This window comes from Limulus polyphemus, unplaced genomic scaffold (genome assembly GCF_000517525.1).
Source record: "Limulus polyphemus unplaced genomic scaffold, Limulus_polyphemus-2.1.2 Scaffold8326, whole genome shotgun sequence".
Taxonomy (NCBI): domain Eukaryota; kingdom Metazoa; phylum Arthropoda; class Merostomata; order Xiphosura; family Limulidae; genus Limulus; species Limulus polyphemus.
In genome coordinates, this window is record NW_013673936.1 from 3,374 (window position 1) to 28,758 (window position 25,385).

At 33.5% G+C, this 25,385-nt stretch overlaps 1 protein-coding gene across 2 annotated transcripts; it reads right to left on the reverse strand.

Moving 5' to 3' along the window:
* Window positions 1–4,805: 4,805 nt before the first annotated feature.
* Window positions 4,806–22,920, reverse strand: LOC106475267. 2 transcript variants are annotated; one of them, XM_022379425.1, is made up of 3 exons: window positions 21,517–22,920; window positions 10,189–10,380; window positions 4,806–6,433 (listed from the first exon to the last, which is right to left on the reverse strand). In XM_022379425.1, exons 1-3 carry the CDS (start codon window positions 22,325–22,327, stop codon window positions 5,841–5,843), a joined length of 1,596 nt encoding a protein of 531 aa, XP_022235133.1. In that variant the 5' UTR covers window positions 22,328–22,920; the 3' UTR covers window positions 4,806–5,840. The 2 variants fall into 2 exon arrangements, with proteins under 2 accessions (XP_022235133.1, XP_022235132.1); XM_022379424.1 differs by having other exon boundaries at window positions 4,807–6,433; window positions 10,189–10,383.
* Between the last annotated feature and the right edge of the window lie 2,465 nt (window positions 22,921–25,385).

Below are 25,385 nucleotides of genomic sequence, written 5' to 3' on the forward strand. Positions count from 1 at the left end.
ACAAACAAACAAACAATCTAAATAGAAGGGCACAAAACGTATGAGGCCAGGGCCATTGGAACATGGAGAAAGGCTTCCAACACATATCCTTTGGTCATCCATATGCCAAGTTGGAAAAACCAGCAGAGAAATAAATAATCCTCCATCCGAAAATGAGGTACAACAACAACAAATTGAGGGAGGGTAGATCAATGTGTTTTGGGGTAAAATGAAGAGGCGAGTGTTGTAACCAGAGGGGGATCATGAACTCTTTCTATGGCTCGTTTCTCCATCAGGTCTGAGCTACCCTTTTCCAGCTATTGAAGGTATGCTGCATCTGAGGAGTGATGAAAGGCAATTGGTTGAGAGAGAAAAGAAGATAGAGAAGTAAAGGTAGAGGCTATGAGTAAGGACTTGAATGACCCACCTGTTGGCAGTAAAATGTGTCCATATATGTGCAAACTGGGCAGATGGTCTCCCACAGGTCCCAAACTGACCAAATGGTCATCGGCAGTTAGGTTGGGGTGAGATATCAGAAAGAAGGATGGGAGGAAGTGTAAAATTGGGATACTGGGACAGAACAGGAAGGAGGGGTGTGGCGAAGGACATGTGTGAAATGGTAAGATAGGAACAAATGCAAGAATAAGGTGGAAAGAGAAGATTAATGGCAGGCAGCTTCAGTCCGTGATTCCAGATAATCAGGGACCCTCCCCCCACCAAAGATTTTTGACAGAGAAAGGGGGCAATACGAAGATCCTGGAGGAAGATAATCAGACTTGGAAAAGATGGATATCCCTTCCCAAGAGCTCTCAATAACAAAGAAACAAAGTGAGAAAAGAAAGGGCGGAGGAAGTGGAACAGGAAATGGAAGAGAAGAGGAGCACTGTGGTGTCTCCAGAAAATTCATCAGGGGAATGGTGAAGCACTTCCATCATAAGATGAAGTGACGAGAGGTATCTAAGAATGGTAGTAAGGAAGACAGGAAAATTTGGTGCTAGGTAGGGAGACAGCCAACAAAGAATCAACCACCCAAACTGGCAAAAGAGACTCCAAATCTTGGGTATCAAGAAAAGGAAAGTGACTGTACATAAAGACATAGGAATCAGTTAGATGAGAAGATAAGGTAGTAGGTTACATGAACAAAGTTGATTGGAGAAGGAATTGTCATGAATGGAAATATCAGGGGAGGGAGAAAAACAAGGAAATCGTGAGGAAAAAGGTTATGTATGAGGGAAAATGAATCGCCATAGGTTATGATGGAGTTGTTCTTCTGAAGGCATGAAGGTACCCAAAGCAAAGCCTATAGGTGGAAAAAGCCATTTAGAATCATTCTCCTATCAAACGAAGAGAAAGACAATTGTGTGATGGGTTCAGAAGTAGAGGGTCCCAGCAGCAACATGGACCCCACCACGCAATGGCTGTCATGTCTTCCACAGGTAAAGTACTTATAGAATTGTTGGCAATTTGATCAGTGTGAGTGATATTTTCATCCACATCATTTGAAGAAGACTTCACACTGAATTGTGAATTAATAATGATTATGTTTGAACACAATTAAAGTAAGTTTAGAACAAAGATCTTTGACAAGTGTCAGCAAACACGAATACATCTTGATACGACTGTGCTGAAGAAAAGAACAAGGATTCTTATGCACAAATGTAGAGGGAGGATTTGCACAAGAAGGTTTGTTGCACTACTATTGGTGAAGGGTTTTGCTGCATGATACATCATCATGTAGTAGTGCAAGTTCACAAGAACATGAACCTAGGTGGGAATTTTCACAAAGCTGGTGGCATGCAAGTCTCTCAAGCAAATATACACGGCTTCAAAAGTAAAATAGCTATCTGCATATGGAGATATTTGTTTCAGAATTAGCAATTCCTCATTACTTCATAAAAGTCTTAAGAAAACCAAAAAGGAATGTTTTAGTAACAAAATCTGACAAATCAAATTGGCATCATGGTTAAATCTATTATGAAACAAAACTGAAGGATTTATTGGAGGATGAAAATATGAGAAGCTTAGGGTTAACCAACTTTCCAAGAAAATATCTGATTATGTGGATTTATTTAAAAAATTTAAGTGGGTTAATTTTTGGCCATGTATGTATGGGTTGTCAAAAACATAAAGATAGCTGCCCTCTTAGACCTATTACTTCCTATGTAGGATCAGCTGCTTATCACTCATCGAAATAGCTAGCACAACACCTATCTCCTGCTTTGGAAAAATTCTCATCCACATATTCTGAATAATATAATTTCACCAACAAAATAAAACTTATATAAATGAAGAAAAGTTTTTTTATGTTGATTCTTTGTTTATAAATGTACCAACTGAAGAAATAATACTTCCTAAAAAGAAAATTACCTGAACTTAACATTCCACTTCCTGTGCTGTCCGTACTTTTATCTCCCTAGTGCAAGTGTATACCGATGATAATGTACTCAAGCACATGGGAAAATATTACAGACTAAGATATGGAAAGGATTTGAGCAACCCCTTTCCTCAATTCTATGTAACATTTACATGGAGTATTTTGCAAGTGTATTGCTTTCTACAGTGGATCTGAATACAAAAGAAATCCCCTGGTTCTGATACGTTGATGACGTTTTCTGTTTGGCCAAACAACAGAAATTATTTTCAAACATTTTTCCAGAACATTAACAATTTTCACAGTACAATTAAGTTTTAAAGTTTTGATACAAAATGATAAAAACCCAATAACACGAGCACTTTAGAAAGTACTTGGGTTACAGGGTTTTATCATTTTGTGTCAAGACTTCTTGAACCTACATATTTTTCTGACATCATGAATAAGTTTAAAGTTTAATGGGAAAACAATAATTCACTCCCATCTTTATACATTCTTATAACTAAAGCAGAAATAGAACCTGTTCTTTCTTTTTATAGAAAACCAATAAATACTTTAAGCTATGTTCACTTTTTCTCGTGCCACCATAAAATAATTAAAACATTAATTACAACTTCATTGTTTTTAAACACTTATAAAATATGTCATCACACAACCCATGATGAAGAAATCCAAAATAGTCATATATTTTTTGAATAATTACAGTACCATACAAATGACCATCAAAAGACATTTCTTAAAAACAATAATCAGCAAACAGCATCCTCTATAAGTGAAAATAAAATACTTAGCATCATCTACAATTCTAATATTGTGGCTTTACAGAAAAGTCTGAAATATAATTTCGAAGTTGTTTATATATGCTCCAACACAATTAAAAATTCTTACCCTTGAACAAGTCTACACCTCAAGATAAAGAGAGTGGTTTCTATATAGCCCCCTGCCAATCCAGCAAAAAAAAAGGTTATACAGGTGAAATAGGAAAAAAATTTGAATACAAATTATTGAGAAGGGTGTTAAAAATGATCAAACAAATAATGCTATTTTTCTACACATAAAAATCTTGATAAAAAATCAACTTGAAATCTGCTAAAATAATACATAAAACCAGAAATTATGTCAAAAGAAGAACTGTGGAAAGTTCATTACTCCAAAAGTTGTAAAACTTCAACTCGTCTAGATGTCACTTTAACCTGAATCCCTTTCTGACATCATATGCTATTAAAAGACTTGGAACTTCTGTTAGAAAACAAACAGTGTATGCATTTATCTCACAAACAAACACTGAACTGAAGAGGCCACATGAAAGTGTCAAAACTTGTATACATATAAATTTGTTGTTCCGTGATTGTGTATTCAAACTTTATTTTAAATTACACAGTAATGCATATTTACCTATCATATTCCTTTACCAAGGAATTTGATATGATCTACCCTACATACACACAGATGCATAAAAGTACCTATTTACTTATTTATTATATCTGCAAATTTTTAATATTAAAAATAATGTCATAACAATAGCTGACAATATGCTGTGACAGAAGGTTCTGAATCATATTAGTCTTTTTCCAATTTCTATACAGAAAAAAAACAACTAATACTTCAAAACATCAACTAGACCTGCATATGATAGAGATTTTAAATTAACAACTCAACCTTCTAATAGAATATCTGTTAAATACTTTTATATTCCATACTAAAATTTAATAAAGCTGTCATCTACTATCTAAAGCTAAGTGTGTGTCTGGGAAAAAAAATACATGGTGGTATATCTATCATTTCATATCTGTTACTTATACATTTCCACATTCAGGATCAAATTTGACACAGGGATATAGGATGACATGAGGAAAGTCATGAAAGGGTAGGGGTTGCCCCCTAAATATAAATAAACATCAATATATGTGTGTATCTGTTCCTTATACGTTTCCACATTTCTTGGTCAATCAGTGCTAAACTTAACACAGTGATACACGACGACATGAGGAAGATCATGGGGGGTTAACTCCACATTTAATTTCATATTGAAAGAATTCTTGAAAACAGTGACTTTCCTTTCAGTATTGGTACCTTTAGATATTTTTATTACACTTTTAATGTTTATTATGTTAAGGAAAAAAATAGAAGCTCAATTTCCCCTCCTTTGTTACAAACTTTTATTTCACCCATCCAAAGGACAGGTATTACATCTGATAATATCCAAATATCTTCATATAGAAGAGCAAAAAAAGAACGCACAGAGTAAATTTTCCTCTCAATTCTTAAAAAGTTTACAAAAAAACTAAGCTACAGACATTGTCCTCCTAATTTTGAATAGTTAAAATAAGTACACAGAAAGAGGATGATTACAAAGAACTACAATATCAGGTAATAAAACGTATTGTAGAACTGAAGCAGAAAAATTCTATAAAAATATTAACATTAAAACATTAATTAATTACAAAAATAATTTCATTAAAAAACTGAAACACTGAATAATCATAATTGTAACAAATATGTAACTTTATATAAACTTGTTAATTGATCAACAATAAGAAAAATTATATCCAACCTCTAATGTTAGTCAGATTATATAGTAAATAGTTTTTGAATCATACCACATGACAACAGCCTAATCAGGTTGTTTTGAATACAAGCTTAAAAGTTTAACATATATCTAAATAATTATCTCCCTCTGCACAAGTAAGCATCAGCATGTTAAGAAATGTCAAAATTTAACAAAGAAATGATCATTTTACAACAAATATAAATTTTGAAACAACATTCTTTCAAATTCCCATTAAAAACAGGACTTGATTTTTAAATCTTCAATTACACATCTTATTTAAAATCAGACACTGGAATAATAATAATAAGAAAAAAAAAGGCAATTAACATTAAAGAAATTAGATAGGAATATGTAAAGATAAACATTTATAAAACTTCTATGAAATACTCTTTTTAACAAAACCTCTATCATTCGTACTCCAACAGTTGTTAAAAATATTTTTTAATACTATCTTATTTGAGCATGGTTGCAAAAAAAAAACCCTTGTAATTTTTAAATCACCTACAGAAATAATACTTTTATATCAGAACTGTACTTTGAAACATACATGTGAGCCTAGAATGTTTTAACTTCATACCTCATTTTCTATTGGAATGTGGTTGAAAATGAAGGTCAACATTTTAATATTATTAAAACTTAAAAACAAATTAACATACCTTACGCTCACTGAAAGGTTCTAAAAATAGAAAGTAATTAATACAGAATTCTCTATATTTTCAGAATGTAAGATATAACAATACTATTTGCCATTTTTTTTAAAACTTAAATGTGTGTGAAAAACCAACACTATAAAAGGCATTTTACAAACTTGATGTTATTTAATATTTTCAAACTTAAATCTAAAAATAATATATACAGCTGACATATGTAACAATGTCCAGAAATCCTCCAAATTCATATATTTTTACATACTTCACTGCTCTGAATGTACAAATTAAATCAAATTTTAAAAAACTGTTTTATGGAAGGTTTAGATACCACTGGCTCTTTAGCTTTAGGAAGTTCAACTTTTCTCAAATAAAAAACTATTTTCTCATCTTTTTTTGAAATACTTTTTTCCTCCCAATTGTCTATCTCTTTTACTGTTGCTTCTTCTTCATCACTTTCACTACTACTGTCTTTTTCATTTATGTGTACTTCTTTTCTACCTAAAACCTCAGCTACCATTTTGATAAATATATGGTACTCCTTATTTATTTTTAGTTTTGTCATGTTATCAGAATATACATTAAAAAACCAACTTTCTGCACATTTATTATAGTGGAATGGAACTGAATAATACTCTCGCAACATTGGTTTCCTCAAAAGATGAAAAGTGTGTTGCAGACTAAGCTCCTTGGAATCTACTCTAAACAAAAGTTTGTCTTTTTGATGGTGACGAAAGTTTACAAGTACCCCTTTCCTTAATAGCATTTGGCCCAACTTCATAATTCCATTTAAATTTAATTCATCAAACCAATGTATACATTCACTCCCAATGATACAAACTGAGGATGTTTTCTTATTCTTCATGAAGTTTAATTCTTTAATATCTGAAATATATAAATAAAAATGAAAGCAAATATCATAATATATACATAGACATCTATCTATCTCGATGTATACTATTTCATTTGTTAAAATGACAACTCTTACTAATTTCATTAATGTTTAAATTAAATTTCTTTTTGCATATATTTTTCTGGTTGCTACTGATAAATAAAAACCTCATAATCTAAAAGCTACCTCAAAATTAAAATTTAAATCCTGTTAATGGTCAGAACATATTAACTGATTATTAACAATGAATTGTACTATTCTATTTGTTTCATAATTTTCATGCAAAGCTATGCAAAAGACTATTTGCATATCGCCATCCCTAAATTTGGACCTGATAAAAGGAAGGCACCTAGTCAACAGTACTCACTACCAACTCTTTCCTGATTGAATAATGGACTTTGACTATTATTTTTATAGTGCACTTGTAGCCCAAATATTCGGAGATCATTTTTGTGGCAATGGACAAAGAGCCTGGAATCTTCAGATTCAAAGTCCAAACACAATAAGCACTAGACCATACCCAACCCAATTACAATAATATAACAATAATAATTATAGCACCAAATGTTTATTCCACATGAAGAAATTTGAGATCTGTTGGTGATGAATTATCTCAGTGGTGGCTGTATAGCATTTTTCCACCATTGACTGTCTCTTGAGGTGGCTTTTATGTAATCCCCTTCTTGGTTAGGTCTGTCAAGTTGTGGTGATGGAATGTTGCAATTGAAAAGGGCAGTGGCTTAATGATGGAATGGATGGTCACTACACTGCAAGGCCCTATTGAAGGATTTTGCTTGCAATCATTGTTGTTCTGCAAAGCTGCTGAGACTTGTGAGATACAATAGGTCTTTGATGGGGTGGCTGAAATACATCCCATGATCAGTTTAAACAAATTTTTTTTTTGCATCTTTTCAATCTTATCTAACTGTATAGCACTCATACTGATCAAAGGTGGTGCATAATCCACAATGGGGTGAATAATACTTTGGTAGATAATAAACAGGTAACATTCTTCAGCTCTATTTCCTGCAATAACTTGCATTGCATTGATGCCTTTGGTAGCTCTGGTTATCATGATGTTAATATGGCTAGTGAAGTTGTCTCTCAAAGGTTACCCCTGGTAAAACAAGAATATTCATTCATAGATTTGGATAAGGATTTGATAAAAGCATCAGTAGCCACATCTCAGGAATCCTACCTTTTGCTCAGCTACATAGATAGTCTTACACTAACTTCAACAGGTTGACTTCTATAAGCTTCTTAGAGGTGAAGATTATTATACCATACATTCCTAAAGCTCCCTTTTTAGATGTATATGTATATATATCATTCAAGCTAATGATGGTTTCCATATCCACATTTAGTTCTAGCTCAGATAAGGATTGCTGTAGCTTGAGCCTCTCCTGCATGCCACCATTGGCTATTGTATCTGTACTTGCCTTGGTCTTCATCATTTTAAATGACTGGCATTGCCAAGTTCTTGGTTTCTGTGGCACCCATAAAGTTGTGGAAGTGACAAAATGAAGTGCTTATGAGACTGGCCTTGTTATATAGTTCATGTAAGGTGCTCTGAAAATTGATCAGCTACAGAGAGCACAGGCTTAATTCCTTGCAAGACTTGCCTCCTCTGCCTGAGTTGGGTCACGCCTTATCCACATGAACTATACTGGGCTTGGTTTCATGCTTTATCATTCGCACTATTCCACAATAGTGTTTCTTTTGCAAAAGTTGTTGATTTGACTTTGCTCAATTGTGGAGAGATGCTTGAGAGTGCAAATGTTGCTAGAAAGCTTGACATCCTTTCATGGGTTTCTAAACTGTTTTATAGCACTTTGTCTTTCAGTATTCATGTGCATTTTCATTAAACAACTAAAGAGGCAAACATGTATGAAAAATTAATGCCATTACTAATACATCTTTATAAGTAAAGATAAAAATTATATATGTATATATTTATTATGGAGTAGTATGTTATCACCTTTATCTCCCTTCAATTCATACATCTATATGCACATTATTTTCTTGAAAAAAAAGTTGTACCCTTCCTATAGTTTATTAGATTTTCACAACATAGCCACAGACCTTAAGTTCAGTTTCAATATTTTACAAGCCTGTATTCTTAGAGGTATAACAGTTCCTTATATAGTAAAGCATTAACTTAGTTTTAATTAATTACTTTACTTGCTATATTTACTATTGTTGTTTTTTCACAGTTTAAGTCTTATTATCATTGTGATCTTTCTTGTAACTTATTACTGCTTACATATTATGGTTGGTTCTTAATTTTTAACTTTATTACTTCAGGCTGACCATGTGATAAATGGATAGTTAAATTTGAATCAGTTGTGTATAGACACAATTCACATGTTAAATAATTTATTATTGTTTTTATTGCATTTTCCTTGGTTATTTTTCATTAATGTTAATACTGTTAATTATTATTATATCACTTTACTATTCATATTGTTTATTTTTTGTGTACCCCCCATATATCAGCTTTTTCCTGTGCTATCTGCATCATCATGCTATCATGTAGTAAGAATTTATCTCAAATGTTAAGCTAATCTAAAATTATAATGTCACATCCATTTACTGGGCTCTCACTAGTCACCAGTTATTGTTAGGAAACATTATAATCAAGTTTTGCTTATACTTTTTAATGAACAAGGATTCAACAATAATGCATGAAGGAAACAACTAGTTTTTATTTGTCTTGTAAGGTGTATTCATTTTTTCTGTATTGTTAGTAACACTATGTTTAATATATGTATTTATTATTTTTCAATGAAGGTACCTAATTGATGAATCAATGCACAATAATAAGTACAAGTTTTGTCTTACAGCACTGCATACTTCTAGTTAGTCTGATATGTTAAATTAACAACATTATTTACTGGGCTAATATTTAATTATGATCTACATAGGTAACTTTCTTTAAATGACAAAATATAGCAATTGAGCAGCAAAAATGCATCACATACATTAAGGCTTCTAACACAAAAATCTATAACAATAATGAGTTTACATTACTGTTGAAACATATACATTATTTACCTCTAAATAACCGAGTTAAGGCCATGATTTTCATCTTTACAACAAATACTGACCACGATAAATATGCTTATACTTTTAAACTAAGAAAACACACTGTTTCCTTTAGGAAATCTTGATATGATAATTGAAGATGCAAAATATATGAACCAAATAAAATTTGTTGAACTTGTCGCTCTTTGAAGATGTTTCAAATGAATTTTACAGCAATGATCATAATAGTACCACCACAGATTTTCAACACATTACACTATCAAAACAATAATGCAGATCTTTTTACTAATATAAAGTTTATACATATGAACGATTTTACTGTGCATTTATTCAACTTACAAATCATAGATTATTTAATACTTCTCATAAAAAGGTTTAATCATAATAACAGGCATAAATTATCATTAATTATACATCTAGGCAGTTTGATAAACAGTAAATTTTCAATTACATGTAAGTCTTAGGTGAAGTTAAATTACATGGACTTACAATATCAAAAGTAGGAGTACCGCTTGTCTGTTAAAATCAGTTCAGTCTGTTTTCAATGATAAACAGCTGACCCCATAATTCAGAAGATGCCAAAACACATTAGTTTATCAAAATTTTTTATGATACATATATGTCTGGCAATGCTAAATGTTGAATATTAATTCAAACAGATAAACATGTAAATCCAACAACTGACTGTATTCAATGTTCTTACTTTTCTTCCCACAAGAGCATTCTGATAACATTTCTTCATCTATTTCTGTTTTGTAAAATTCCCACTCCTTCAAGATTTCATGAGGGATTTTGACATCATTACTAGATAATTCCTTCAAAGTGGCCAAAAGTTTGTGAGGATACCTGCGAGAGTTGCATTCTTTTTCCAACTGGGACACATTCTTATCCTCATCTTCTAGAAGACACAGAAGTGACTTTATGTTTATTTTGCCTTAAAATTAATCTAAGATTTAATTTTTACTACATATAGTACAATATAACATGAACATAAAACTGAATCAAGTAGTAACAGAGTGATATGGAATACCTTATTACCTGGGTCAAGGATTACTTAAAATTCTAAAAGTGATATGAAGCAATATGAAAACTGAAACTAAAGCTAGTCACCTTCTGAAGAGAAATTATGCAAAATCAATCTTCTTGGTCTGTTTTTTCTTCTATCATTTACATGTATGTCTTGTCTTTTTATCAGTTATATGTGTCAAGTTCACAGTTTTAAAATCAAAATTTGACATTTTCAGATAAGGATAGAACTTTTAAATTGTAGCTAAACATGGCAGTCTTCAAATTACCAAGGGTGTGAACCTTTGTCAGAACTGAGTGAGGCTAAAATATATAACTGAGAAGTGATGAGAGCATTCCTTGCATTTCTAAGTAATATAAGTTTGAAAAATAACAAAGGAGGGTTTCAATACAGATTTTAAAGAAGCACGAATTGCTAATATTGTAAAATTCTGAGCACCAGGAAAATAAGTGGTGGAAACAAAACACACTTTTGACTTATTCTCTCATTTTAACACTATATATTAGTAATAGAAACAGGACTGTATCTAGGATGATTTGAGTGGTAGGTGGTAAGCTGCCACCATTGTACCATCCCCATCAGTCAAGCTGAGTTTTATTTTTCTGACTGGTTTATCTTTAATAGCAGGTAGTTGATACAAATTAGTCACAATGGGATTAAAAAAGTTTTTATGCAAAAAACATTGATTACTTTTATATTTTAGATATCCGTGAAATTTGAAAATATTTTTACACATCACATAAACTTTTACTGGAAAGAAAATAGGTTTTGTATGGTATCCACCGTAGATGATATTGTCTGATGTGCCACACTAAATACAAGTGAATTAGCATGGCATGAGCCATTTGTTCAACTTCACATGCAGGTTTTTTCCTATGGACTTTTCTTAAAAAGTATTTTATCATGAAGGTTATCTGCTTCGTGACTTTACAGGAAAAGTGTTTGTTTCTAACAATCTAATTGTGAAGTAAACTTCACTGCAACACAGAGAAAGAAATGTTTCATGCTTATAATGAACTTTATCTCAATGATAGTTAATACCAGTAATAGCAGTAGTCACATTGCATGGGAGTGTTGGGTGGGCAGAACAAGTCCTGGGTGGCTCCATCCACCGCTGTCTACCGTAGCTACAATCCTGAGTAGAAAATATCTAAAATAACAGCTTCTGATAATTGTTTATTTAACATATTATAATAGTAACTATTAATTAAGAATGCTCTATGAATAAGTGATATTACCCTAACAAATATATTGATTAGAACAAAGGTTGCATTACCTTAAATTCAAGGTATACTTTTTTCACCTTGTTTTGGGTGAGAACAGTTAAAACACAAGTACTATGTTCAACAATGAACTTATGATGAAAAAAAAAGTATTTGAGTAACTTTTGAGGAGAGAAACTAATAGATACAAGAAACAACTGTTGTATTAATAAAAGGGGAGAAAGAAAATTTGTATTCTGTATAAAACTCCTTAAACAAACAGAAGCCTTACACTTGCCAGCAAAAGCACCATCATAAGTAAAATAATTATGGGGTGTTTACCATTGTCTACTGCATGCTGTGAGAAGTATTTCTGCATTATGAAGAGAATAAAAAAGATTTTGGCACTACATCCTGGACAAAAATATCATTTTCCAGTCTATGAGGATTACTACCAACAGTACTAAAGAACAATGAAAATGATAACTCAAAAAATAGACAAGAACTCCACGGTTCAGATTTTCATTTACACAGAAATAAACATTTTAAGAGGGATACAATATGTCAATAAATTTCCAAGTTAGTTCAGCACAATCTACAGACTACATTGTAAATAAATGATAATTTTGTTGATCTTAAAACAACTGCCTTTTTTTCTTCTGTCATTATAGCTGATAATTTGACAAACAATACAAGTTTAAACCCTGTAAGGTAAAAACATAAAACAAAATTTTTTTGGTATACATTTACAAAATTAACTAGAATTAAAAAGAACTGTGGCCCATAATAAACTAGAAACATAGTCAGTGTGGACTGTGTCATCATTAATAATGACACTGTCGAATGTCAGTGGGACACCAGGTGTTAAAATATGTCCAAAACAATTAAATTTCATAGCAACAGCATGATAGTAAGACGTGGGCTATTATGACTTCAGTGACACAATGCCCATACATTGGCAAATTATTCTTGTAAGAAAAAACAGTATATAAGAAAACTATGATCGATATGTAACCTTGTGAGAACATCTTTCTCCATCTGATTCTTGCAAAAACTTGACAGTTAATTAATCAGCAATTGTACTACATAAAAATCTTGTTCACATGTTACTCATCCAAAATCACCTACCAACTGGCATAATGCTTTGTGCTGATAATCCATATAATGAACAGACAAAGCAACGACATCATCTATGGTGATTGATTTGGTCACAATGTCAGTGAGCTTGTTTCCTTGGATTCTGACATAGCCAAAAATCTTGAAAAACTGGATCAAGGTAGATGGTAAGCTGGTTGGTATAGCTTGTGTAGTGCGCTGCTTAGCTTCTATATGATTAAGAACAAGTGAGATCGCAAATAACTCAGCAATAAATATGGAATGCCACAATATCATTCATAAATTTAAATTAACTTAGGTTATTAAATGATTTAAAAGGACTTAAATCCACCATAACTATTAAACACAGAACACATATAGAAGGGATACTATGAATAACTACACAGATACAGTGAACAATGGCAGGGCCCACAGACTCACCTCATTTTGAGATATCCATAAGTATGGAAGTAGGATGGCTGAAAAGATGTTCAAGAGAAACTGGTGGTTAAAAGTTGGAAGTATCCCACTTCTTCAGGTGAGTATATGAAAGCTGACAGTGGGGTATGGTAACTAGTCATGGAAGAATGGACTGATCAAACACTACCATCCAATAATAGACCCATCACAGTCAACTTTACTTGAATACAAAGGTTTGGGGGGGGGGGTGAGGCTAGTTTTGGAGAAATGCAGAAAGCACCTATTTTTAAAGCAAAATCCCATGATGATGCACAAAGCCCATAAACCTTTAATGCAGAATCCCTGGTCCAGATATAGACCAGAGACCCATACTACAGCTTATATTGAATGATGGTATGATAGATCCTGAGTATTATATACCTAAATGTAATTGCTCCCTCAAGAGATGGAAGAGATGTGAAGGATGTTCACTATTCTTGTACACTTGACCTTAAACCAATTGATTTTATGAATATAGGTCAGTTTATTTTGAAATAGAAATCTTAAGAGCTTTGTCTCAGTTACCAGAGGAAAATCGAGCACCTCCCAGATGTAGTTACAGATTAGGAAGAAATACTTCTTATCATCAGAAATGCATGCAAATGGTTTTTGATGACAAAGGTTTAGAGCCACATAAATAATTTATTGATGGTAGTTTGGGGATGTCACTGAGTGTACCTCATATTTGATGAAAGTCAACTGTATAAAAAAGTTGCCCAGCTATGGTATTGATCTTAATGTCAAAAAGTGAACTCAAGACACAGCTCTGAGGTACTCCAAGTTCTCATGTGAAGAATTAGAATAGTTTTGATCACACACACAGATCCAGAATGACTTTTCTAAAAAAAAAAAAAAAGAACATATAATTATGAATAAATGACCTCACAACTCAAAAGAATGGTATAAAATACCAAACCTCCCTATACCTTCTCAAGATTAAAGAAAGATCAGAACTAGATGCCTCCTTTTGAGAAAGGTTCCTCTGATTGATGTTTCAAGTCAATTCAGATGGTCCACTATAGATTACTGACTAAGGAAACCACAGGTGTTAGAAAGTTTACATTTCCACATACTAAAAATGTATTTCTGATAATACTTACCTCTTCTAACACTTTAGCTCTATCTTGATGAAAGGTTCTCTTCTTTGCCCGTCTAAACTATGGTATGAATTCTACCTCACTTGCTCCAGTCTTTATACCCCACTATATCACCCCCTAGTGATTTTCATCTTGTGACTCTCTCCACCTACATCAATGCACCCTCTATACCTGATCAAAATATAAGCTCCTCATTATTCTTTTTTATTCACTTTTTTCTAGACTGCCATAATTATTAAACCCAAATACCAGCTATCATGGGAAGGAAGGGCGGGATAGTGTGAAATTAGGTAAGTATTATCAGAAATACATTTTCGGTATAGGCAAATGTAAACTTCCGAAACACACCTCCACTCACACTTTAGCTTGAACATTGACCACGTAGAGAGGCTGGTGAGGGCAAGATCCACACAGAAAGTGTCTGCGAGTAAAAACAGGTGTGAGTCCACACTACATAGATATGCTCTTCACCCAAATAAAGTGAAATCTAAACATGGATGGTAAAGGCCAACTGCCTACAGAGTCAACATTGTTGATTATCATGAGATTTGTTCAGGCCCCAACCACACAAACTAGGTTCCATGTCTCGTCATTGGAATTACAGGGCTGTGGACTCAAAACTAGATCCAAGTTGTAGTGGCTAGGGCATGGGGAACACAATATGATATAATTGTATGATAGAAATATGATACAAATTCCATTTTGTCTATACAAGCACCCCAGTTCTGAAGAGATACATCAGTGAACAGATCTCTGACCATGGAGGTGGTAGAGGGACACCTACAGTTTGGTTGTCCCTGTTCAATCACCAGATGAGATCCAGCACGCTGGAATCCAACAGTCTCACTGAACAATCCAGTGCATCTGTGCAAATGTTCCAGTGGTCCCTTAAGGACCATTAAGGGCCATCATGTTGGCCCAACCTGAAGGGATAAGTGATTCCAAGCATGTCCACATCCCCACAAGAGATAGAACTGTGCATGTTGGTGGAGAAGGAGACAACTGTATTTTGAAGAACCACCTGTTCCATGGCTTGAAAAAGTAGAGGAAAAGGTTGGCCCCAGCTGAGTCTGGAATTGAAAAACACCCCTAAATGTACAAGGTACTATGTGAAAGGAAAAACAGACTTCTCTTTTTTGATAAGACACCCAGCTCTCACAGCTTCTGATACCAGAGTTTGAGTGTGTAGTTCTGTAAAATGTCAGGAAGGGGGTGAGAAGAAGCCAGTCATCTATGTAATGGTGAGCATGGATACTGAGGGAGTGAAGATGATATGAAAAAGTTCTGACTATCTGACAATAAACATATAGAGCAGATGCAAGGTTGAATAGTAGAGCATGATCATGAAAAACCTGGTTGTCATGCATGAAACTGAGATAACGTCTTGAAGACTCGGCAACAAGGATATGAAGGTAGACATCTGCAACACTGAATTTTCTCATCCATACTCTGAGGGAAAAGAGCCACTGAAGGGAAAGAAACAACTCCATTGTAAAGTGAGGAAGCTTGAGAAATCGATTGAGGCAAGAAAGGCCAATGACTGGTCGCCAATCGCCCCTTTTATTCGGTACTACAAATAACCAAGAATAAAACCCTTGAGAGAGGAAGTAATAAGCTCTCTGGCCTCTTTGTGCAGAAAATCCTGGATGGCTTGTGCTCAACAGTTGGATGTAAGAAAGTCTTTGTGGAATGGAAAACCAACCAGTATGAGAGACAGAGAAGGAGGAGACGTGGACTGAATTCCCAATCCACTCTTGAGAACCTGAATGACCCACTAATCTGTGGTGAATGTCTACAATACAGACATGAACTCTCCGAGATGAGACCCTACCGGACCTGATCCTATAAGGTAGACACCAAAATCTGTGCTCCACCCTGGAGGAGGATCGCCACTGGTAAGGTCAAAATTGCCTTTGTGTTCCATTGGATCATGGCACCAAAGCAAGAAGGACAGATGCAGTAAACCATCCTGAAGTAGAACTTTTGGACAGTCAAAAAGCCAGTGTAGAAAATGAAGAATGCAGATGGACCGCATCTACTGGAGATTCCATAGATTCTGGAATTCCTGCAAAAATATACTGTTTGAGAAAAAGGAGCTTCTCTTAGATTCCTATGGGCCAATGCAGGAAGTTGAATACCCTCCAGAAAGGCATCTCTATTCAAAAGATCCCAGCAACAAACCAACCAAGCTACCAAGGAGAAAGCGGAAGCCTATAACTTGATGAAATTGGAAGTCAATAAATGACTAAGATCCTCCAAATCTGGGCAGGAGACTGATGATAGTCCTCAGACAACAGTTGTAAAAATGATAAAAAAACAGTAAACTGTTGTAAGTGACAGACAAATGCTGGAAAACCGAGATTGTTTAAGACAAAAAGTGGCATCTTGTCTATAGCTCCAAATAAGAAGTAGAGGGTCTAACCTGAGAGTCCAAATAAGGGTCCCCCAAGTGATGGAAAGCCAAGGCATTCTGATCCATAAAATGAGGAGGACAAGCCATGGCAGCACCCTCCATCAAATGATCTGCAAATATCCTTGTATGCAATGCAATGTCTGATAAAGGTGGGAGGACCAGATAATCAGACGAACTAGTCTCTCCTAATAAAAAAGGTGAAGATTCATAAGCCACAGGATAAATACTCAAAACATTACAAACATGGCATACTAGTAAAAAATGGTGCAAAAGGCAGGATGTCCATCCAAGGTTCATAGGTAGCTGTCTGAGCAAAGGAAGGTGCTGGAAAAATAGTCTCAATTCTCACTAGTCCCCCCTTGATCTCCCACAAACTCAACCTCAGAGCTAACAGGAGAAAAAATATGACCACATGTAAGGCTCTACTCCTCTGCATACAATGAACTGTATGTCCTCTGCAGAAGACCCCCCCCCCCCCAATGCCTGGGTAATGTTAGAATCATGAGGTTGTAGAGGAGAGGCATCAGGCAACTCTCTTAGATGTGAATGTGAGTATTCATATTCAAAAAAATGTCTCCAAGTTTTTTCTTGTAAAATCAAGAAAATAAACAATAGATTCAAGCCCCACAAAAAAGATTTAAAATAATTCAAAAGAAAACATTGCAAATGTAGTAATAGTGCTGAAGAGAAACCCACATTAAACACATAAGATCATCTTCAGAATTTTTGCCATTGAGAAAAAGTGAGTAAGAAATAATAACGGGGAGCTTATATATGGAGGGCACATTGACATAGGTAGAGAGAGTCACGAGTGAGGTAGAATTCATACCATTGCTTAGACAGGCAAAGAAGAGAACCTTTCTTCACGATACAGCTAAAGTGTGTTTCAGAAGGTGGTGATTTGATACTATGAAGCAAACAAAATCATTAACTATCCTTTTACTTTACGTTTACACAGACATAGGATGACCAATTTTCAGTCTGAAAAATCAGGACAGCCCTTGTCTCTAATTTCAAGATGGTTATGCCATCTTGTGTTATCCAACTCAGCTGCCTTTAAAAAAGGAAGTCTGCTTTCAAGGTATCTGAAAAAAAAATTGCTTTATGGCATTTTGACACTATGATAGGTTAAATATTTTCCATAATAAAAAATATCTGATAGAACAGTCCTTGACATATCTAAACTATCCACCACATATTCATCAACTGCTATAGGTCTGCTACAGTACCACTAATTAAAAAACCTGCACAGACCTGGGTTTCTCACCACTCACAGATGGAACTTCTGAAAGAATCTAGTGGTAGGACAGTATGGGTTACAACAATGAGCGTGTCAAGTAGGCCTATTACATTCATGATTCAATGTGACTGACAGTTTGATGTCTTCATCATAAAATCAGGATATACTTGGACATACTACCAAGAAACAGGACTGTCCTGATAAAATCAGGATGTCTGGTCAGTCTACACAGACAGCTAGTCAAAGCAAATGTCTATAATTAGAAGGAATCCTGAGATTCTTCCCAGGCTTATAAAAATAGATTACAATAGCCTGGTGCCATAAATCATGAAACTCCTTCTGCCACATCCAGTTCAAAAGAATCAGAAGATTGAGAGGCAGTAGAGAGTACAGGTGCTTGCATGCCGAGAAAAGCACTCTCTAAGGGTGTTAAAAATATACCCTGTATACCACTAACTTTTTAGCTATTGTGTTCCAATACTGAAATGTGATAGTATATTTCCTTTCCACCTTTTGAATCTTGTTTCAAGAGACCTTGAAACTGGTGAAGATATACTCAAAGTGAATTTAAACCAAAGTTCCTTCTGGCTTTGACATTGTTCTGCCAGAGATGAGCACAAGCCTTTAGAAAGGCTATGTGACTAGTAAGTAAGAGTGGGATACCCATGAAAAATATCCCAGGCTCCTTTCTAAGCCCTCTGTCCACAATAGAAATATCTGTCAAGGTTTCAAGGATGGTAAGGACAGCCACCTGGACTATATGGTTAATTACTGCCTCCACTCAGTTATTAACAGATGGTAAGTTAATAACAGCAGGATCAAACTATCTCTGAATGTTGAAAGAGAGCCAGTTGGCCTTCTACAGCTTCCATTGCAGTATGCAAGTCAACTGTAGCCATTCTCCCTAAAATGATGGGAAAATTTTCACTGCCAGATGGAATAATGTGCACCTCTTGAGGAAAAAAAAGGAAAGAGAAAAGGAGAAGAAATACAGATCTATGGCATAAAATGTCTAACTCAGAGAATGGAAAAAGGTATACGTTCGAGTATTTACAAAAGTACATTTGTTAGAATAGCAATTGTTATGGTGTAAATGCCTTTTGCTGGCAAAGCCTGATTATAATCAATTATATTTTTCAAGAGTATTAGACTTAGAGTATTTTGAAATACTACATTTTGTATTCAGACCTTTAGGGTACTTATAAGAAGAGTTTATAGTATGTCCCATATATCCATTGCTAACAGTTTTTTTTTTGTTTTTTTAATACCAGAACTTCAAGAATGGCTAGGATACAACAGAGTAAATGTGGTGGTTTGAGCAGTAATTTTTCATTTATTCAGATATTGCCTATTCAAAGCTCATGTAAAGGTGAACAAAGGATTCTAATGCAAAGTCTACAATATTTTGGAATGAATCACAGACCTGTGAATATTTTATAGGTTCTTTTCATTTTTCTAATTGTTCTCATGTTAACTTATATCTGTTAGAAAACTACAGAAATATTCTTCAATAACAAGACATCAGGTAAGCTAAGTTAGGTTTATCAAGAATGATAAGTAGCAGAAAATATTCCAATGACTCGTGGATTTGAGAAAAGCATGACAAATTTCAGGAATTTGGAAAAATAACTATTTTTACACTTAATTCAGGATTGTGGAAAGAGAGTATCAATTTGATAAATTCCCAAACAATTCTGGAAAGTTGAAAAGTTTGCCAGAATAGTTACAGGTGAAGCACAACACAATCAGATTACCATTATCATACATTATTGGAGCTTCAAACCTCTATGAATACAGCATACCAGCTGCAAAGAAGCTTTGCAGATGTGACTAAGATATGAATATTAATGCAAATTATGAGACATCACCAAAGTGGTTTTTATGGCAGGTACCCTGTGTTATGGAGTCTTAGTACACCATGCTTCCAGGCTTAGTCTGGTTTGGTTTGAATTTTGCACAAAGTTACAGGAGGGCTATCTGCACTAGCCTCCCTAATTTAGCAGTGTAAGACTAGAGGGAAGGCAGCTAGTCATCACCACCCACCGCCAGCTCTTTGGCTACTTTTTTACCAATGAATAGTGGGATTGACTGTTATATTATAACACCCCCATGGCTGAAAGGGCGAGCATGTTTGGTGTGACAGGGATTCGAACCCACCGCCCTAATCACCTGGCCATGCCGGGCCTTCCAGGCTTAGTACAAGTAGCACACAACTGAAACTGTATATCCATTCTTATTGCTGTTGACAGGTAATTCCAGATTTTGTACAAAGCCAAACAATCACCAGATATGTGGCAGATGGTAGGAATATGAAATTTATTCTTTTTGTTCAGGAGAAAAAGGTACATTTGAAATAAGTGTTTTGGTATGGGTTGATATCACAATTGGTAGTTGTATAAATCTCTACATCATGTGAATGCTCAAGAATGGACAAAGGTATCACAATGAAAAAGCAATACCATTTATTAACAATATGTATGTGTAGTACACACCCACACTGAGGTAGACTTGCAGACAATGCACTAGAAATAGTTCAACGTATGGAATGACCAGCATCTTCCCAGAGCCTTAACCTGATAGAATATCCACAAAACACATTAAGCTGCACTGCTGACTGGCCACATGCTCCAGGGACTTCAACAACTGGAAAGGGCACTCAAAAAGATATGTCAAAGAATCCTACAGGAACCATTTAATCACTTCATCATTTCCATGCCACGTTTGCACTAGTAGGTGTCAACGTTAAGGAAATATGAAATGTTGGCAATTTTATTTCTCAATATGTTGAATTCCACTACGTAACAATGTTCCCATACCAAATGTTTTAATTTCTGATTACACATGCAGTTTCAACCATAATTTTGTATTCTGTGTATGCATGAAGGTTTGCACCTATTCTGCACCATGTGCAATTATAAATTTCAACTTCACCGCCATGATTGGATTAACTAGTAAAAAAAATGCTAGTGGTCTTTGATATTTACTAGCTAAACAGTAGAGCCCACTGGCATTTTGCCAACTTGCCACAGTTAATTTCAAGCCATATCGTATCCAAATCTTTTACCTTTTGACCACTATGTTTCTTTTTTAATTAAAGTAAAATAATACAGAAATAATTAACTACAACAAAGGTTAACTTTGGTAAATATGATCTGCACTATATGGCTTTATGCCTCAAAATTCAGAAACAACTACAACATATGCCCACAATACATAGATTAGAAAGTTTTCCGGTCCAGTGGTAGTCTTAATTGTCTGGTCAGTACAAAAAACTGTCAGCCTAGTCAGAACCTATTATTTTTACTAGTAAAAAATGAAAACTAAGTCAATATCCAAAGCATGGTAAAAGCATTTACCAACATTCATTTTGTTTTGAAGTAACATTACTAAAATTTCTGTCTCAATCAATAAAAAGAGCATTTGTCATATAAAACCTTCATAAAAACCTCCTGTCATTTATCCAGTAAATTTTAATTCCAATGGGAAAAAAATACTAACCATCTTTTCTTGTTTTTCTTGGACTGGAATAGGATACAGGCTCCAGATCATATCCTGACCTTCCCACATGATATATAGCTTCTTTTAACATTTTTGAAACATCACATGACTCATCTGTTGAATCATCAATGAATGAAGAGTCTGAATCCTCATCTTCTTTATCACTGGAGCCCTTTGAGTCTTCACATGAATCCATTTCACCTCTGATGATAGAATTTTCTCTACTAAAATTACTTTTCTTGATGCTGTTTCTTTTTATCTTCTCCTCCTCCGAGCTTTCAGATGATGTATTTTCTGAACTGGGTGCAATTACAATCTTTCTTTTCTTTTTAGGAGCAAAATCTAAGTCTGAATTGTAATCCAGTTTTTCTACAATTTTCTTACATTTATCTTGTACACACAAATTTTCTTCACTGTGTATGCTAGTGGTATCACTTTCTTGATTTTTGGAATCTTTCACTTCTATCATATCATCATCATCATCTCTTATAACCATAGCCATTCTCCCTTTTTTCACAGACCTAAAATCTTCTGAATCTGAATTATCATCCTGTTTGTAAGGTAAATCTACATATAAAAGTTCCTTTTCCTTTATACCTTCACCTCGCAGAAATAAAGTTTCTTGAGTAATTTTACCAGTAGAAACACTAGTAAGGTTCTGTCCATTTTGGTTAGTGGAACTTTTTAAATGTACACTATCATCATCATCATCACTTTCTATGACTGTAATCTTTCTACATCTTTTCTTAGGTATTAAATCTTCAAAATCAAAAATTGATGCATCATCTTGCTTGCTATGATATTTGTCCATTTTCTTAGGATTGTTACTTTCATATGGTACAAAAAAGCTCAGTTCAGTATTTAGCTGAGAGCAAGTTTAAAAGTTGATGTATAACTTTCACCTTTGTAACAACAATTCTTCAAACATCATTTTCATAAGAAAAATCAAAAATTTTATTTTATTCATCAATGGGTTCAGATTTCACAAATATCATTTTGCATAACAATATCTTGTGTAGCCTCTTTTCTTCACACAAATAAAATGTTGAGACAATAAAGTCACTATTTTCTTTATTACATGATCTAATCTTTTTTTTACCTAAACTTTTTTGTGTACTAGCACCAGTATCAACACAATCAGCTATACAGTCTTCCTTTTTTAAGTTGCTTAGACAGTGTTTTTAAATACACAGTTTATTAGCACTTATATAAATTCCAATCAAAAGTTCTGTTGTACAACTGCTAAGGAACATTTTTTTCCTTTTCTATAATCTCCAGTCTTAGCATGTTCATAAAGGCGTATCATAGTTTTATACACCATTCACCTACAACTTAGTTTGTCACATCATGTACCAATTTGCTTTTACTATATGTTTATACTGATAATTTCAGTCTTCTGTTCCTAAAATAAAAGTTTATAATCTTAAGTCATTTTTAATGTAATTAACTTATTATTCCAGCACTTATGTTGCATAAAGATACTTAAATACTCGTATCATAAAAAAATGGTTCTCCTACAATATTCTTAATTTCAGGTATACATATTTGGTTAAATATTTAATCATAGCACCTTTGCGATTTCTTTTTACTCATCAAATGATCAGAAACATTCCACAAAAAATGAACATTTCTTGTTTGAAAATGTTTTATTAAAATTACTCAAAAAATTTCCTCCTAGCACAAAAACAAACAAGATAAACTAGTTGTCAATGTATTGTATATTACAAGGCATCTCACATGGTTAATAGAATTATAATATCAAAAGAGTTTTAGGTTTAGAAATTAGAGGAAATTTATTAGGCATTATGTTACCAAACTGTTAAAATTGTATATCTTAATAACAATAATAACAGGAAATTGCTTGTGTGTATATGTTTACGTGGGTGTTATCTTTTTGATCATATTTAATATATATAAATAAAATATTCAAAGCACCACCACGTTTGAAACATCATTTGTTTTTATGTATATTTTGGATTTTGGTTGCTTACTAGACTTTTTGCCTCTTTAACACAACTTTTTCAGCCAACCTAATTAAAATATTACATAAAATACATATATCTTTAAAAAAATTGAAATATATATATATATATATATAAACACTGCACTCCACTAAAATTAATTTTAAAAAATGAACATTATTTTTTAAATAATGATTATTTATTATATCAAATCCAAACACAATCAGAACTTGTAGATACTAAAACAATTTAGTAACAAATGAAATTCACAAGTTATTTAGAATTGAATAAGATCCAATGTACTTTCAAACTATATATAATATAACTTTTATAAAATAATCTCTTCTTTCGATCATCACAAAACCAAAGTGGAAAACTACAAAAAGAAAGGTTCTTGTAATAGATTATAGGTACATAAGATATAAATGAAAAATATTCTGAGCATCTTAATGGGCTATGACTTGGATTTGCTAAATGAAACTTGTGTTGATTCATTCTAAACCTTACATTTTCTATTTAGCCAACATAACTTTCACAAAATAATGTTGTAAATTTTAACCTATACAGTTCTTAGAGCTGCAAGATTTTTTAAAAATAATAGTTCCATCTATATTTCTAATATTACATATTAGTATCACAATAATAATCTAGATTATACTTAACAAGTTATAGGATTATCATCTTATGTTTTTATATTGAGTAATATCTTCTCGTCTATTTTCAAGAGTTTGTTTATACCAATGTAAATAGTTCAAGTCTTCAGGTTGTCTATAAAGTATAAGCTCTAATAACATTAATATTACTTACAATTCTTCTTACAGTATTAGTTGGACAGAAGGCGATCAGTCTTGCACTCTACTAATAATATTAGTATTACTATTAACAGTATAATAACACTAATAGCAAGTTAGGTTATGGAAGTATGCACAAATACTCAGCATATCATGTAACTCACAAACATGTATAAAAATACTTTTTCCATCTTGTAGTTTCAAATATTATTTGCACAACCCCTAGAACCTTCTAAATGAATATCAAAAGTTTTGTTTATATTTTATTTTTCACTTTCTCTATGATATTACTAACTGTAGCTAATAGTATTATTATAGTATTGTTGCGTCATCGAGTCACATAACTACTGTGACGCAACGTTTCTAGAACTATCATGTACTTTGGCGAATGTTCTAGTTCTTACTAGATATAGGGTAGGCTGGTATATAAAAGAGGGGAATGTAATGTCTGGGCAGATAGTGTGTAATTGATCTGCAGTCAGAGGTATTATTGACGTTCATTGATATAGCGTTTGTTTTATGCGCGATTGTTGAAGTTGAGTGTTTCGGTAAAGTTATATTCGGAAAGAATAAACCAGTTTTATTAAGTAAAGACTTGTGTCGTTAAAATTTCGTCGGAACAAAGTCACGAAAAAAAATCAATTAACAAACGGAGACGTAACAAATTGGTGTCAGAAGTGGGATAAAAAAAAAATGGAAACGAGAAGCAACAAATCAAACTACAGCATAGCAGACTTGATGGCTGCAATACAAGAGCAGCAAAAGAAACAAGAAGAACGAGAAATTAAACAAGAAGAGAGATTACAACAGTTGTTGGAGGAAAAAGAAAATAAACAAGAAGAACGAGAAAAGAAACAAGAAGAGAGATTACAGCAGTTGTTGGAGGAAAAAGAAAATAAACAAGAAGAGAAATTACAGCAGTTGTTTGAGGTAAAAGAAAAGAAACAAGAAGAGAAATTACAGCAGTGGTTGGAGGAAAAAGAAAAGAAACAAGAGAGATTACAACAGTTGTTGGAGGAAAAAGAAAATAAACAAGAAGAACGAGAAAAGAAACAAAAAGAGAGATTACAGCAGTTGTTGGAGGAAAAAGAAAATAAACAAGAAGAGAAATTACAGC